The following is a 17,082-nucleotide window of genomic DNA, read 5'->3' on the forward strand; positions in this document are numbered from 1 at the left end:
GGTACAAGCACACTGTAGATCTGCTGCTTCACCTGCTCTGACTACATTCGGAGTTGTTACGTGTTGCTGGTAATTGTGGAACCTCTCTGCTCTGGTACAATGCTGTTCTTTTGCACGAACAACAGATTTGCCATAAAATAAGGTGCTTTTGTTTCGCATGAGTAATTTCAGTTCTGTGTGGTACGTGTCCTATCCTGAATTTGTGAAGTATAACTCTGTCTGCTTTTCTACTTCTTAATGTCTGGGCTCTATATCCATGATATTTTATAGTCAGTATTAACAATCTTCACATTAAATTTGTTTGCTTACAAATATTATGTTTTAGAGCTGTGACTATTCTTTATAATTATGTAAGCCCTATATAAGCCTAGTTTGTGCAGCTGCTTTTTAATCAGTAAACATACAAGTTTCTTAGCTACTTCCCCATGCATTCACTGTCTTTGAAGACAAAAATGACAGTGTTACTCTGCTTACTATTCAGTCTTTACATAACTTTTTTTCTGATTGCTTTTCTGATGTTTGATGTTGGAAACTGGGACAGTGAGAAGTCCTGGGTTTTAGAATGAATTCCAAATTAGACTTTGGCCTTACAGTGCGTACTTGTCTAGATGTACCAGCAACAACAGGACAGAGATGACTCTGTGTGTTGGTACTAGTGAAAGACGTAGGAGGGTTGTCTTGTCCCCTGCAATGGTGCGTGTGCACACACAACACATCAGTTGTATGTGCTGAACAGAGAGTTGTCTCCTTAACAAGGCAGTTATAGTGTATTAGCAGCTCTAGTATAGTCTGTTGTGTTATTTCCCTTTTGCAAGGGGGGATTGAAGATTTGTTCTCGGATATTAAATGCTCTGATTGCCTTACTGTGATAACAGGCCTATGCAAATACTCAGAAAGTTTTCCTTTTGCTGTTTTCCTACAGTGACCACTGACTTCTAATTCCAAGTGGTTTTGTCTGGGATAGGGTGGCTTCAGCATATCTCAAAACTCGTCCACTGCTATCCCATTTTGTGTATTCAAAGTCTGAACAATGTTTATGAGCAACTTGTGTTGAAATTTTTGGCTTTTTATACAAATACAGTTCAAAAACTGTTACAGCTTGTCTGGTTTCTCAATCTTAAAATGAATAGTTAAACAGTAATAATTGTTCTGGCTTGTTACTCAGAAAATGCTTATTAATAGGCTTATTTGTACCATCCTTTACAGACAAACGAAGCCGGCATCTTGGTGCTGATGGTGTCTATTTAGATGACCTCACTGACATGGATCCAGAAGTTGCTGCACTTTATTTCCCCAAGAAGTATAAGTCCTTTGCTTTATATTTTTACTATTTAAAGAGCTCTTGTCACCTTCCAGATTTGGATCAAACTCTTCATTGCCAACCAGATAAGACCTTTTTTTTCAGAGCAGAGGTCCAAGCAGAGGTGAAGGCAGAAGGAAAATAAGGCTCTGTAGAGAGGAATATTAGAGCTTTTGGAAGGCTCTGTATTTGGGCCTGAGAAGTGTGCTTGAAACAGATTTTCTGTTTTGGTCAATTAAGCATCATATATTGATTGTGGGTTGTTATGTAATGTACACTGATGTTTGTGAGTGTTATTCACATGCCCTGGGAGAGCAATTGGCCCTGGGATATTTTTATCCCCATGTCCTTGCTTATTACCATGAAGAACATATCTTACTGTTAACAGTATTAGCACAAAACTATTGCTCCAATGTTGTTGTTCTGTGAGTGATCACCTATAAATATGAATGTTAGAAAATAATTTTTGGAAGATGCATGACAGATTGATTTATGAAAATATTGCACTCTGAACATACAATTTCTAACTTGTTCTGATCTTTATTAGATCATAACATTAGATCATAACATTTATAGTCCTCTTTCCACATCTTACTCTAGTAATTTGACTAAAGTCATTGAGCAACAACTAAAGTAGCTGGCATATTTTATTTTTCTTTCTTTCTTGCTTAAACTCAGCTGTTGTAATATTAGCATTTCAATAAAACTGAGAAAGATTAGCAATATGGAGAAAAAAAGTTGGATTACATTCTTTTCTCAAATACATTCATATAAATCTGGAATGGATTGCAGAGTTTGAGTCTGCACTTTGTAATAATGATGTCATCTATACACAGATTTTAAGTGGGTATAGTGATGTATTGGTCCTTAAAATTGTAATCCTAGTAGTTTATATGTAGAGTATTTTATTTATATATACAAGGCATACAAATATGCAAACATACACATCCTTTGTTTTGGGTTTATCTATCAGTTTGTATAATTAATATAAATTAAATAATAAACTAATATGTTTATTCTTGTTCCTGTGTGGGAATGGTTCTAATAGTATAAACTCTGCTTATAGTAGCATTATTTTGTCTACTAAGATTGTACAGTTTATTGTCTTATTTTTCCTATCTCATATATATAAGTGAAGCTATAATTATACATGCCTAGTTTAGGTGAGTAAGTAGAAACAATCTTAATATTTGAGGGTACATGAGGCCCATACTACTTTGCTTTTGCCCTAAAATTTAAACAAGCAAAATTTTTTTTTTCTTTCTTTCTTTTTTCCTAAGTGTGTGTCAGATATAAATGGTGTTTGTTGAAGGGGGCAAATTTGGGAATGAATACATGAAGACTGAATTCCTGATTTTTGTTTTCCAGTGGGGATAATGTCCAATGCAAGAACACGAACGACACGGGGCTGCGGTCTGCCAGCCAGTCTCCGCAGTCTGTCGGGAGCTCAGGTGTTGACAGTGGAGTTGAAAGTACCTCGGATGGAATTCGAGATTTGCCCTCCATTGCCATTTCTCTCTGTGGAGGCCTTACTGACAACAAAGAAATAACCAAAGGTACAGAATGACTTTCTGAATTACAGGCATGTGCTGTCAGTCAAGTTTTAGCATCCTAGACCAAGGAAGCAGTGCCCTCCTGTGGCTGTACTCAAGAATGTGTTGAAAAGATAAATACTTTTCTGTAATGATAAGTTTCCTAGAATTTTTCATACTTAAAATAGGAGACATATAGGACTTATGATTTTTAACACATTTTAATGATTCACTATATACGAAATTTTTGAAGGTATTTTATTGGTATTTTTATTTCCTGATAGTACTACGTTTTGTATCACAATACTGTTAATGGTACTCTTGCTACTTGGTGCAGTATAAAGCTAGGAAATTCACAGCTGTTGGTGTCAGGAATGAAAAAGGTGGTCCATAAATGGGGACACTAGCAGGGGGAGTTGGAAACTTTAACCTGAGTTCCTGCTCTACCTCCAATTTCTTGTGTGACTTTTAGATAAATCATTTACAATGCTCTGTGCCTTAAGCTTCCAGCTGCATAATGTGAAGATAAATGTAAGACTTGCAATTTCTGCAGTTCTGAAAATTGTATGAGACTGATGCCACACTGATTGCTGTTCAGAAGCTAGTTATTAAAACATTTCAAATATACTGTGATTTATTGGAATTGTGTTTGTTATCTGGATCACTTGTGAATTACATAGATTTTCTGAAAGGAGCCACAGGCAGTGGAAAGGGTGTTTATTCATAAATATTTTCATTTTGCTGAAGGCCTTACAAGTAATAATTAAGTTTCTGGCTATGAGTTACACATAGATTGAGTCCATCAGTTCCTGCTCCTAACTTGGACAGAGCATCAGTGAAAGGCATGACAAAGTACTTCCCTGCCTTTCTTAGAAGCTTGGTTTTCCTCCCTCATAGTTCCATCCCTGAGCTTTCACTTAGCTTGTATTTTGAACAGGAAAGACACCCAGCAGCTAACAAAGAAACCCTCAGCATCTTCTGAGACTGAGAGTCTCTGAACATCTTGCTTCTATATTACTATTAATCTTGGCACCCTGGTAATGAAGGGCTGACCCTGAATGTGTCAATGTGTCAGACCTATGTGTCTGAGAGATGCTAAGAGGTTTAGGTTGGCCCATCCCAGGCATCTATACATGCATGCTTTATGTATGTAATTTTTTCCCCCCCCAGAAGAATTTTTGGAACATGCAGTAACATATCAGCAGTTTGTGGACAATCCTGCTATCATTGACGACCCTAACCTTGTGGTTAAGATTGGAAATAAGTAAGTATATTTCATGAAAAAAATATTTTGCTATTGTAACAAAAACACTTCTGTGGCACTTCAGTGTGTTAGATCAGTTTCACTGTAGTTAAAAACAGGTTTTGAATGTTCATAGCTTAGATTCATCCAGAGAGAGTCAACTCTCTAGTGAATTCAGGCTCTTCAAGTTACCTTTCTTCCTTTAAATTGAGAGTAAAGAGCAGTTTCAGATGACCTGTTACAACTAACTGACACAATTTGAATTTCAAGAAGCTAGTATTAAATGCTAATAGTGTTCACGTTCAATTGGCAGACTAAAATGAAACGGAACGTGAACTTGCTAAGGCTTGCCCTGAGCCAGTTTGAATAATTTTTACAGGGATATGGCAGTCTGCTTGCAAGCACTCCGTACCCAGCAGGTTGTCTGTATATACTGAATATTTTGCTAATATCCCTCTATGGAGGCATTGCTTTTCAAGACTTGTCAAACTTGCCCACCGAGTATGAGACTTCTATTTCTGCAAGGCTAAGATGTTATTTCATGTGTTTATATTGCTGGCATCAGTGCAGCACTATGGTCTATGCCAGATGCAGCTTTTTGGAGGATGTTTTAACTTGAGAGCTCCTTGCACCTGGCATACAGTGTTACAGAGTAGAGGAGACATCATGGCATTGTGCTGCACTTAGAGGTTAGGCTACCCTTAGTCATAGACATTGCTCATACAAATCTGACATGCCTGGTGCATCCTGATGTGATAGTTTGTATTGCGTATGTTACGGCCTCATACCTGCCCCTCTCTGTGGTCTGAGGTGAGTCATTTACTGCTTCCCTGCCATAGTTCTCTGAATTTGATGGTAATGTTTGTCTGCCTACTGATATGTTGGGAAGAGTGGAGTACTTAGTGAGGATCTCACTGTCATATTCTCTGGATGTCATGTGAGCTTCAGGTTCCCTAGACAGACGGATGATAATACTGTATTTGTCCTACTGTCTGTAACAAGAGTTGACCCACATTCAGCACATAATAGCAAAAACTTGATATCCTACAGATTATGGCCCTGAACTTTTGTGTAGTTCCTTGATGGAAAAACAGTGAAAACAGCTTGTGAAAAAGGTAGCTCATGCTGTGATAATGAGGTATAGTAATAACATGAGGAACGTACAACAAATACCCTTCTACTTAAGGACCTAGCTTCCCTTGCACACCTTGAAAAGTACATGCCATAAATACCTGTGAACATACTGTGGAGTAAGGTGGGTCTGCTATTAGTGATGCAGGCCAGAGTTTGACTGGTGCTAAAGAGGCTCCATGGCTTTGGCTTTAACCTGCCAGATGATAAATACTAGTTAGATTGTGAATTGGAACCTTGGGATTACAAAATGCAGTAATTGTCTCTGTTGCATGCCTAGGTACTACAACTGGACAACAGCTGGTCCCCTTCTGCTGGCAATGCAAGCTTTCCAGAAACCTTTGCCAAAGGTGAGATTGAACATGAAGGTTGGTCAGAGGAGTTGTGACGTTCTGCCATTTATTAAGGCGTTTATTATTATTATAATTTATTTATTAAGAGGGTTGTTGTACAAGAGAATCTGCACATCAGTAATATCTATCCAGACATAACCATTCATCTAGCTTATGCTAAAGGATAAATAAGCAGGACTAAATTTGGTCTGTGAATAGTATTTACTTGCTAAGCTAAGATCATTACAAATATTTTGAAGAAGGAAAACTTCCTGTTTTCCTTCAGTAATATGGATTGTAAACATAAATTATATTGACCCATGTTAGTATTTGCTGTAGCTGAATACTTGGTGACTGCTTTCCATTTTATCTGTATATAGCATATATTATCAAATAAAAAGAGAGACCAGGAATTTTAATGTTGGTGAGTGAGCTTTAACTACTAGATAAGGAAGGCCTGTAGCTTGCTAGTTTTCTATTTCTTGGTTGGTTGTTCATAACCAACTCAGGTAGGCAGTGCAGATAGCTACAACTATGTGACAGCTATATATGTTGGCTTATATTAAATGCATTGATTAACTCAGTCCAATTTTACATGACCTGGTGCCACACAGATGCTCAGGACAGAAATACACACTGCTGTAAATGTATATAAAGAAGTAGTATCAGCACTGGTGCTATTTTTGTCATGGTTAGCCATAGATTTAGTAAATTTTGGAACTTAAACTTTCCTTCTGCCATTTGCAGCACTTCACATGTCTTTGGGTTTAATCTATGTGAATTCAAATGCCATCTCTGTTGCCTTGAATGCGGAATAAAAATTTCTTCACAGCCCAGAATATTCTGTACCAGTGTTCGTTCTTAGTGCCACTTTTCCTTTGTACGCAGTCGTGCGTAGCTGCGCTGTAGCATCCCAATGTAAAGTAAATTGATTCTAAAAGTCCCAAATATCAGGTAAACCTGGCTTGCATTTCAAGGATGTCACAGAGGCAGATGTTTTGTGCTTTACTGCAAATATTCTAGTAATCATCAAAGGTGGAATTCATCCCATGGGAATCAAATTCCTACAGAAGGTGTATAGTTATCCTACTCTGTATTTGTTGGGCACTTCCACAGAGTGATACAGACCTTGATAGGTGCCTATTGGGTCTTCATTAGCAATAAAGATAATGCAAGGTAACTGCATTTATAATTAAACACTTTGATGCCTGAGCCAGATATTTTGGGTTTTGCCTATGATGGGTAAAGGGAAAGAATTGGTATGAAATATTTTTCTGTTAAGGGAAATGGCAATTCTTTCAACACCATTGTGGTTATACCATTTGTATAGGTTATCAGTTAAGAAAAGTCTTTTATGAGTGTGAAATTCAGTGTTTGGGTTTTTTAACGGTTAACTTGTATTCTGAACGCTGATAACTTTCTAGACAGTGCAATTTTAATTTAGTGGAGAAGCCAGTATATATAGTTGGAACAGTCTGTATGATTGGGAAGGTTTAATTGGCTGAACTGTACCTCTGAAACTAAAATTACTCATTTATGCTACCAGTCATCTTACTGGTTTTTGTAATGACTTGTTAATTAGAATTTTGATTTGCTGTAATAATGGAACTAAGGAATTGAAATACTAAGATACTTTATCAAAACAGGCTCTATGAAGTGATTGAAAACTGGAGTCTTTGCAAAAAAAAATCACTCATGTTCTGCAAAATACCCTTAAATGCATGTCTAATTGTATGCATGTGAATTATTTCACTAAAAGTCAATAAGACATCTGCTTGAAGTTGTCCATATGTTTGAGAACCCGCTTAAACTGTACCCATTGTTCTCAAGTGGCATTCAGTTCTCAGTAGCTCCATCTGCTCCTTGTTTTTCTTTTTTTGTTTAAAAAGTTGTCAGCTTACTTGCACAACTTTATTCCTCTGTCATTCTTTCTTTTCTCATATATTTTAGACAGTATAGTGAAGAGAACCTATGGAAAAACTGAGAAAAGGGATGCATTGTCCCATACATTAGCTGAACTCAACACTCTCAACTGCTAAGAGTTCTTCGAATCTCGGGGGTTTTTTTGGTGGTTTTTTTAAAATCACTAATCAATGTTCCAGTTTTATTTTCATGACTTTGCTTACAGTGGAGGCTATCATCCCAGAAAGCCAGTAGCTAAGCTATTCCAGGGTATGCCAAACACTGTGGCCACCTTTACTGTAGTATTTTCCCCTTTTGTCTTTTGCTTGTTCTCTGAGTGAAAGAATTCGGCTCTCCTTGTTACAATGCATAAGGCTCCAGTCATTACGAGTATTGAAGGAAACTTTTCTCTACTGAAGTCTAGTATACATAACCAGTGAAAAGTAGCCTGGGTTTAAAAAAAACAGTTCTAACATTGTCAGTTGAATTCATAGCACCATACTAAACTCATAAACGCTAGTAACATCTTTGCTTTTTTCCAGATTGATAATTAAATATGAACTTTTTAGTTATTTTTAAATGAGAATATCTATCTTGCATGTGGGTTTGTTACTGTTTTGCATGAGAGCTCCTTCAGGAAGTGATATTTTTCTTTTTTTTTTAATATAATTTGCACTAAATAACTTAAAAACAGTAGGTTCTCCATTCTAGACATTATACTAATATGTATTTATGCTTTTTTTCTTCTTTGATTTTATCTCTTTTTCATTTTCCTTTTAAAAATACCATAAGTATTCATGCTTAAGTTACTTCAGAGCAGCTCTGGATACCATTAGATTTTGCTTTAGTAGAATTTATGGTCCACAGACAGTATGTTTACTTTTATTCTATTTATTATCAGTTAAAATTGTGTATTTGGCACTTTCTTTCATTTACATGTATCAGGTTGTCCTTTGTTTTGGTTTTTTTTTTATGTTACCATCCATTTATCACAGGCCACTGTGGAATCTATAATGAGGGACAAGATGCCCAAAAAAGGTGGAAGGTGGTGGTTTTCCTGGCGGGGGAGGAACAGCACTATTAAAGAGGTAAGTTTAAGAAGAGTTTCCTTCTGGTTGAAGTGGGAAGGCTGGATACCTCCGTATTCATCCCTCAGAACTTTGCTTCTGAGAGTAACTCATTAGTCAATTTGACTGAGGATATACACATTAAAAGATGTTTAAACAGAGTCTAAAGTCTGACTTCTTTTGACTTCAGAAAGCTTTGGGTAAGACCCTACCTGAAATATTTGCCTGCAGTGTTTTGATTCTGCGTTTGTTTTCATTATGCAAATCTGAGGCAGTATTATCTAATGGATTAAATTTGTGTTTGGGAACCTAGAATCCAAGAGCTGTGCCACTAATTTAATGTTTCTGTGCAGATTACCTACCTTTCTGCAGCTGTCTTTTGATAGTTGAAGAATAGATGTATTTGAGTAGTGTGAGCTGTAAAATTCAGCAAAACCTAAGATGGAAAACTGACTATATATTAATTTTAAAGTCTTTCTGAATTTCTTTTCTGAGCATTAAAAGTTTGTAGTAACAGTCTTAAAGTCATGGATGAACATTAAAGAACAGTGAAAAAAGCAAAACTCTATATGAAATATTGATCTCCTGTCTAGACATATTTAATCTTTAAAGTTGGCCAATAAAACCTCTTCATATTAATTTATACTACTGAAGCATTAGTACTTGAGGGGAGAAAATGACTTCTAATACATTTTTATGATTGTGCCTCAGTCGATGAACTTTTTTTAGCCTTGCATGAAATAACCATTGTACTGATCTGTGTGTATGGGCTTCAGAGCATGAGATTTTAGTTTTTACAGTTTGAAGTTTTTAGAGTTTCTCTCTGAGTGGAAGTATTTGACTACCTCTTGAGCTGTGGCAGCTATAAATTGATAAGGGGAGGTGTTATTGTTGTTTGTGTGTCTCAAAATCATTCACTATTTAAAAATTTTATGGGGTGAAATTGATAGAGCTTAGCATCTACTCAAGGTAAAAGCAGTTTGGAAAGTTGTATTGGATTAAAGATTTCAATGATTCTATGAAAGGTAATTGTATTTTTTTTTTTCCTTCTCCAGAGTCATACTTTGCTTTTTCAGGTGAAATCTAGCTATTTGAGATGCATGAACTGAGTAGTTATGGGATTGATCCTAGAATTTGAACAGTACTAGATGTGAAATCTGATATATCTGTACTTCTTCCATGCAAAAATAAATCTTAATTCTCCTTTTGAGTTTTATATTTGGAATTTTTAGTTCTTTGTGCAGCCTTTATTCTTTAAGAACACCATGAAGTTTTACTTTGCCTACAAGCAAAGGAAGCAAACATGCTGTTGATTTTTACCAAATCTGTACAAGACAGAATTTGGTTTTCAGATATTTTTCTATAAACATTTGCTCTCTGCCCAACAGGAGATGCGCAGCTTCTCATACTTGTATTTTTACAGGAAACAAAGCCAGAGCAAGGTATGAGTGGGAGTGGACTTACTGGAGAAGATTCTTCACAGATGAGCATGGCAAACAGGTACCCCCAAAATTATCTGTACCCGAAATGAGCAGGAGTTACCATTTAAAAACGAAAGCAAGCTACCTCTTATATTTGAACAAAGAAATATTGTGTCAGTGAAATATGTTATGTGTTATTCATTGCGCCAAATAAGTGCAGATAGGAAGCCTCTACTCATGGCAGGGTTGCAGACCTTGTGCGTACGCTCTGGTGTTTCTGTGGTTTGGTTGGCAGCTCCGTGATACACTTTCCAGCCCCTTGAAACAAACAATAACTAGAGCAGTTCTCTGAAGCTATATGTATCTCTCTAAGAGTTTTCAAGGGAACGTCACAGATGACCCTATGCTGTTGTCAGATCCTAGTTGCTAAAATTTCTGATTTACTTATATTTATGGCCTGACAACTTAATTTGTTCCTGCATATTTTGGGAAGTGTGGAGGCCTAAGGCTTTCCAGAGTTCTTTTTACAGGCAATAGTCATGGTTTTCTATTACTTCTTTCAAGGATTGCAGAAGTCTCTTCCTTCTTGTGCTCCAAACTAATCATACTGTATGGCCAGAATCTCTCCTTCAGGAGGGTTCCATAAGATGAGTTTTAACTTGCTTTGGAAGCTTTGGAGGGATGAGTTAGCTAGGGACAGCTCTCCTACCTTGCCCCTTTTCTGTCCATACAGGTCTTACTGTAAAGACAGCCTGTCTGCGTGCTGTCTGCACTTTAGAGCTGAAAAGGAGCAGATTCAAATATGCTTTATGCTCATTAAGTTAAGTTCAAGGATCACCTTTATGAAACAAAAAGGCATTAGCTGTCATTCTTCCTGGAGGTCAGCAGTTGCAATCCAGGCAAATGTGCTGGAAGGAGGATTCCTCATTCTGTAGGAGACTAGCTGTTATCTCAGTTGCCTCTCTGAGTTTGAGAGCCACAGAATAAATTGGAAAGGCTGATTTTAGGGATGACAAGTGACATTTAGGTCTGTTTCTTACATGGTTGTTTAAAGATAAGCTTTAAAGTGGGATTAAGACTTTAAGCAGGCTAGATTCTGTAATTGGTATTCCTTGTTTAAATTTTAACTGACCTTAGAAATCTGTCATTAAGAATTTATTGCTTGCAAGCAAAATGCGACAAGTGGGATGTTGAGAAAAGCTTTTGAGATCCGCTGTTACAAAGGATAAGATAGGCTTTTAAATGTTACTAGTCATGACATGCGATACCTTGATATTGGGTCAAGACTTCCTAATGTCAAACAACATCCAGGTGTGACTGGAATAAGAGGCCAAATGCTGATTGTAGGATCTGAAGGGGTATTTTACCTTCCAACTAAGGTGATAGATTTGTTTGCTGTAGGAAAACTTTCTCTCTGAAGAAAAATATCCTTAACAAATTTCTGAAGAAATGATTGTAATAGGAGAAAAAAACCCAACATTATACTGATGCGTATTTAAACAGAATTGTGTAAAGGAGTTCAGGTTTTATGACTTCTCATCATCATATATTGAATGGGGTAATCCTGCAAATCCTGGAAAAGAATAATCCAATGATCTAAAGTTGGTGATTGAAAGAGGAGGAGGAGTTACTTTCTATAATAAAATTCCCATCACCTGGATTTTTTTCTTTTATTAATCGCTAAATTCTTTGCAGGAAGAGTGGAAGGGGGGGAAAGAGAATGCCAGCATAACAAACACCTCTTTCTTTTTCTGAGAACTAAGGAATTTTTGTAGTTACAGTATCTAATGGGTATTTTTTTTCTGCTATAAGATTTTTGGGTCAATATGGCATGTTAATTTACATCTGTTAAATTTAAGTAATGAAAACTAGCTTATAGACAAATGAATGGCTAGAGCAATCCAAGCATGAATAATGGGGAACATGCATGAATGAAAATGCGGCACTTCATTGATATATTTAAAGTCATGATGTGAATGACCTCCTGTGAGACAGTACTTACAAGCAGAGAATCAATGACTTACTTGGTGACTCACTGTTAATGCATTTTTAATGGATACTGAGATGCATTTACTGACATGATAACATCATTTTCTGTGTGTTCAATGTTCCAGAATAAAAGATGAATCTTCTTCAAGTGATGAAGACCCTAGAGCTGCCAAACAAAACCTCGGGTCATTACAAACCAACTCAAGTCATCTCTCATTATTGTCTGGAATCAGTTACAAAAAAACACTTCGACTCACTTCTGACCAACTTGTGAGTTAATTTTACATCCTTGTCCTGAAACATCATTTCTAATACAACATGAACAATACTGTTATTCAGGCTTGCAAAGCTTGATCAGCTCTTATGTCTTGTATTTAATTCTCTCTCTCGTTATATTTTTCAACACCCCCCCCCCCCCCCCCTTTTCCCTTCTCTTTTCAGTATTAAGCATGAATTTTGTACCTTGCAGCAAGTGCTGGGGTTCAGAGATTGGGAGACATGGAATCCCATTTAGAAAAATACCAAAATTAAATTGCAAAATATGTATTTGTCACCTGAATAAGTGTACTGGAACCATGTGCTTTTTGTATTATGTATAATGTGTATATGTTAACCCACAGGCCTCTCTTCTCTGTTTTCTTTTTTCCTCCTCTCCTTTCCTTTCCCCTCATTTATAGGCAGTCACATTTTACATAAATACGGTTTTCTGTTAGTAGCTTCTGAAAGAGCTGCTTGCAGATTTACTATGAGGCCAGGCTATTAATTTCTTTGGAGCCAGTTTTCTTCCTCTGTGACAGAGTTGTTTTGACTAGTGGTGACAAAACTGTTACAGTTCTGTGTTCTGCACATTCCAATTTGATCTGGAAAAATGGCTACTTTAGGGAAATACTCTTTGTTGTCTTATCTACACCCAATTAATTTTCTGAAGGAAACCCACTCAAGGCGTACAGCATGAAACAGCCCGTCAGTCACTGCCTGAATACTTTTGTAAGAAATGTAGAATTTTTCCCAAGGGACAGATGGGATGTACTGGTAATTTTCTATAGCAAACAGAAAGCAAGGGTTACACAAATATATTGATACTTCTCAGATTTAGAAACCTTGCAGAAATCAGCTGAAGCTAAAACTACTTTCAGATTGGTTTCTTGATGAAACAGTGGATGAGACTCATCAGTTACCCATCAGTTGTTCTGTATTCTCAACTCCTTGTCACTTTTTAACTCACTGAACAGTTGCAGTGAAATATAACTAAGAAAAAGGGACAAAGTATTAAAGTCCTGCAGGTTTTGTGAAAATTAATAGTTAGGTCCACAAATAGAATCAAATCAGTAGTCTCTTGCCCAGTGTATCGCTGTGACACAGGAGACAGTGGGAGGGAAGAGCAGGGAAGTGGGAGACTTAAGGAAATTCAGTGGAGACAGAAGGGTAATAGGTCATATGGTATGAGAGGTGCGTTATTATAGGAAAGAGATGTAATACCACAGAACACAAATCCCCATATAAACACTTAATTAGAGTTCATGGAACTCCTTGTTACCCACATTTCTCTCTGTATATGTATCTATATTTCAGAATGGAAAACCCCTATAGGTAGTCCCTATTCTGTAATTTGTTATTGTTTATGTGACCTTTGGGGGACTTTTTTCTTTTTTTTTTTTTCTTTTTTAATTGCTGACTGTGAAACAGATTTTTTTGTTTGTTTGTTCTGTTCTGCTCTATAAATCGGTGTCTAATGTATACCACAGGGCAAACCTCTGCTCCTCTGCTATCATTATTTAGACAATAGCTCTGCTGAAAGCAATAAGATTCAGTGTGACCAAGGCAGTGATCATATGTGGCTTTGTGTTTGCACTGTGTCAGTTTCACATGCTCAGTTTGTTGATTATCTTGCTGATAATACCTTGCAGAAAAGCTTAAATCTGAAGAATGGCCCAAATGATGTGACCTTTAGTGTTACAACACAGTATCAAGGCACTTGCCGCTGCGAAGGCACGATTTACCTATGGAATTGGGATGATAAAGTTGTTATTTCTGATATTGATGGAACAATCACACGGTGAGTTCATGAACAGGGAGAGGCTTTATCTGCAAGGACAAGTTGTCCTTTAGACTAAAGGAAAAAGTAATTAACAGGGAATTTTGAGTCACAGAATTATCATATTCTAGTGTTTTGCATGTGTGGGGTGTGTGTTTGGTTTTTTTTATTTGGCTTTCAAACAATGCAGGAATCATTCGCTGAATTATTAATTTAATAAAGTCACATGCTATATGTGCCCATTGATTGTCACCTATTGGTGATAGTATTTACAGTAGTATTGGAGGACCTTCTGCAAAATCTTAACCTTTTTGCTGCATCACGCTTATGAAGTACACTGGCTACATTAAAAGGAAAAAACATGTGAATTCTGTTTTAAAAGGCGTTACTGGGGCATTCCAGTGAGAGGCATTATTATTTAGAAGGCAACACTTTAAAATCAATGTCAGAATTAGAATTTGATGGAAAGTTTCAGATTAGTGCTTTGGGTAAAACCCACAACTTTGGAGTGACCAAAATGATTCATTTACTTGCTGATTTTTATTTATTTATTTAACCCTGGGGAAGACAATTGTATGTGGAACATGGAAACACATAATAAAAATACAAGCATTGTCTTTTGACCTTTTAAAATGAAATGCTTAGATTTCTTTCAGAATCAATTTCTTTCAAAACCAAACCTAGCTATATCTAATTAGAAAAAAGAACAAGGAAAAGCAATTTCCAAGAGCAGTCTGGGGTGAATTAAAATCCTTGATTTAAACTGGAACTCTTTTCTTCCTTGTGATTTATCCATTGTAGGGCAAATGGTTTTTTTTGGTGCCCATATAAATTAATATGCCCCCCGCTTTGTTTTTCTTAAGCTTCAATAAAGTGAATGGGATCTATTCTTCTCTCTGCTGTTGAGGTGGCCAGGCAGTTATTGAATCACTTCACCTTACAATATCATTGCAAATCCATCCTAAGCCAGTGCCCGGTGTTTTCCTCTCTAAGATGCAAGATATTCACGGTGTGGGTTTCTTGCTGTGTATCTGCATAATGCTTAGTCAAGTGAGGTGCTCATTTGTTTGAATTTCTAGGTGTTATTATAGTGTAAATAATTTTCTTTCATGTAAAGAGGAAAATACATTGAAACCATAATACTTCATGCACGACCAACTTCCAGCTTTATGTGGAGAAGTTGGTTTGAAGTAAGCTAGAATGTGACACCTCATACTTGCAATTTCCCATAAACTTCCCTTATGGGTAGGTTTGGCTTATTTAGAAAACATTTAATGTAAACCTCAAAAAGCATGCTTATTACTGGCCAGCCTACTACACAGGTCTGATTGATAGCCTATATGCTGTAACTTCCATGTTAACTTATGGATCGTGAGTTTATTGTGAGTTATGAAGACAAATCCTGGGGCACAAGAGTAATCAAAACAATGTGGCCAAGGATGGACATGTGTCCTGGTTTTAGCTGGGATAGTTAGTTGTCTTCCTAGTAGCTGGTACAGTGCTATGATTCTGAGTTTGGTATGAGAAGAATGTTGATAACACTGATGTCAGCCTATCTCAAAAAAAAAAAAGGAGACTAAAATCACCTCCTCTTGATCATGATCAGTACCTTACAGAAAATCTTATTTTACTTTGCCGCTAGCCAAATAAGTTGGTGGGGTTTGTATTAGCCTCAACTGTTATTATAAGTATTGGGGTTTTTTTCAGTTCAGTTATATTGTTTTTCCTTTATTCAGGTCGGATACTTTAGGTCATATTTTGCCAACTCTTGGCAAAGACTGGACGCACCAAGGGATTGCAAAGTTGTACCATAAAGTGAGCCAGTGAGTATTCAGTAAATCTGTTCATGCATCTGTGGCTTGTTTGTTTATTCATTTGCACATAAAAATTAAAATTTCTCCAGGCTTGTCTTAACCTGTAAGGGTGACAATTTCATCAATACCGTATCACTTCAGTGGTGCTTAAACAGTGTAAACATCTGCTGTATGATATCCAGAGCAAAACCTGCTTTGTGGCATCAAAAGCAAAAGCCCCCTATCAATGAGTAGTGATTGCTCTTCCAACCATCCCAAGTGGACAGTTACAGTTAGTTCCAAAAACTGTAGTAATTTGAATGAGTTGTGCAGTTGCAGCACAGCTGGAACTCTTTTTGCTAACTGGGAGTTGCAGCAGTGTTAATTCATAAGATGCTAATACACCTTCCCTTCTCTCCTTGTTGATGAGATTGTAAAATGCATGAAGACTGTTTAGTTTAGGCTGGTCACTGTATGTGGAGTTCTTCTTGCCAAACTTGACTTACCTGGAGTCATGCAGGGATGGAATCTAAAACACATGGGATGAATCTGTTTGGGAGAGTTCCTCCCTTTCCAGTGAGTAGAAAAGGGAGTTCAGTGAAACAGCTTAGACTTGAACTATCTAAACATCAGGCTTCTAGTCAAGCAAGATAATCACACCCTTAAAGCGCAACACAATGTCTTATCTTGAGTAGAAACAGACCCATTTTGGATACTCACTGCTAATATTCTTGTTTTATTTGTTGTATAAATAACGATGAGCTTCAAAGACATCAACGGTGATATTTACTACTGATGATTATACAACTTATTTTGCTATTTCTGCATATAAATGTTTGTTGTTATTCCATTGTTAAATAGCAAAGTTAGGAAGGATCAGTCTTAAAATATTTTTGTGGCATTGGTTAATTTTGAGAGTAGGTGATAAGGAAGCATCACTTAAAGTGCAATTTAAAGGCATTGAAAGTCAGTAAGATGTATGCTGTGAAGAGCCTGAGGAACAGGCTTTTACCTGGCAACACCAGTGTGTGTGAGCTGCTATATTACAGCTCAGTAGTTGACCTGCACTGGTGCCTGTTGATCCACAGTAATAAAGACCTTTTGTGCCACTGTGGGTGGAAAGACCTGGATTCATCATGTTTACTTGTGGCTTGTACGCTCTGTGTAATTCATGGAGAAAGACAGGCATCTTCAAAAAGTAGCTCGATATACCTGAGATCTAATGATGTTTTGAAAAACTGTTTTTTCCATTACCTGTTGAAGAAATACTGGGCAACAGTATATCAGCTGTGCTTTAGGTCAGTTAATGTCATTAACTTGGAGAGTATCCTGGTATG

The 17,082-nt window shown here is 36.8% G+C and overlaps 1 protein-coding gene across 4 annotated transcripts in view; it reads left to right on the plus strand.

Moving 5' to 3' along the window:
• LPIN1 (lipin 1) overlaps positions 1-17,082 on the plus strand; it is a 51,477-nt gene that overhangs the window by 22,866 nt on the left and 11,529 nt on the right. For all 4 annotated transcript variants that reach the window (XM_049818481.1, XM_049818483.1, XM_049818482.1 and 1 more), the window contains exons 8-16: positions 1,207-1,300; positions 2,669-2,856; positions 4,003-4,096; positions 5,487-5,556; positions 8,436-8,528; positions 9,931-10,007; positions 12,043-12,187; positions 13,825-13,973; positions 15,689-15,775. In XM_049818481.1, coding sequence (XP_049674438.1) covers positions 1,207-1,300; positions 2,669-2,856; positions 4,003-4,096; positions 5,487-5,556; positions 8,436-8,528; positions 9,931-10,007; positions 12,043-12,187; positions 13,825-13,973; positions 15,689-15,775 — 997 coding nt within the window. The remainder of the gene's footprint in view (positions 1-1,206; positions 1,301-2,668; positions 2,857-4,002; positions 4,097-5,486; positions 5,557-8,435; positions 8,529-9,930; positions 10,008-12,042; positions 12,188-13,824; positions 13,974-15,688; positions 15,776-17,082) is intronic.

Source organism: Accipiter gentilis, chromosome 16, assembly GCF_929443795.1.
Source record: "Accipiter gentilis chromosome 16, bAccGen1.1, whole genome shotgun sequence".
Lineage (NCBI taxonomy): Eukaryota > Metazoa > Chordata > Aves > Accipitriformes > Accipitridae > Astur > Astur gentilis.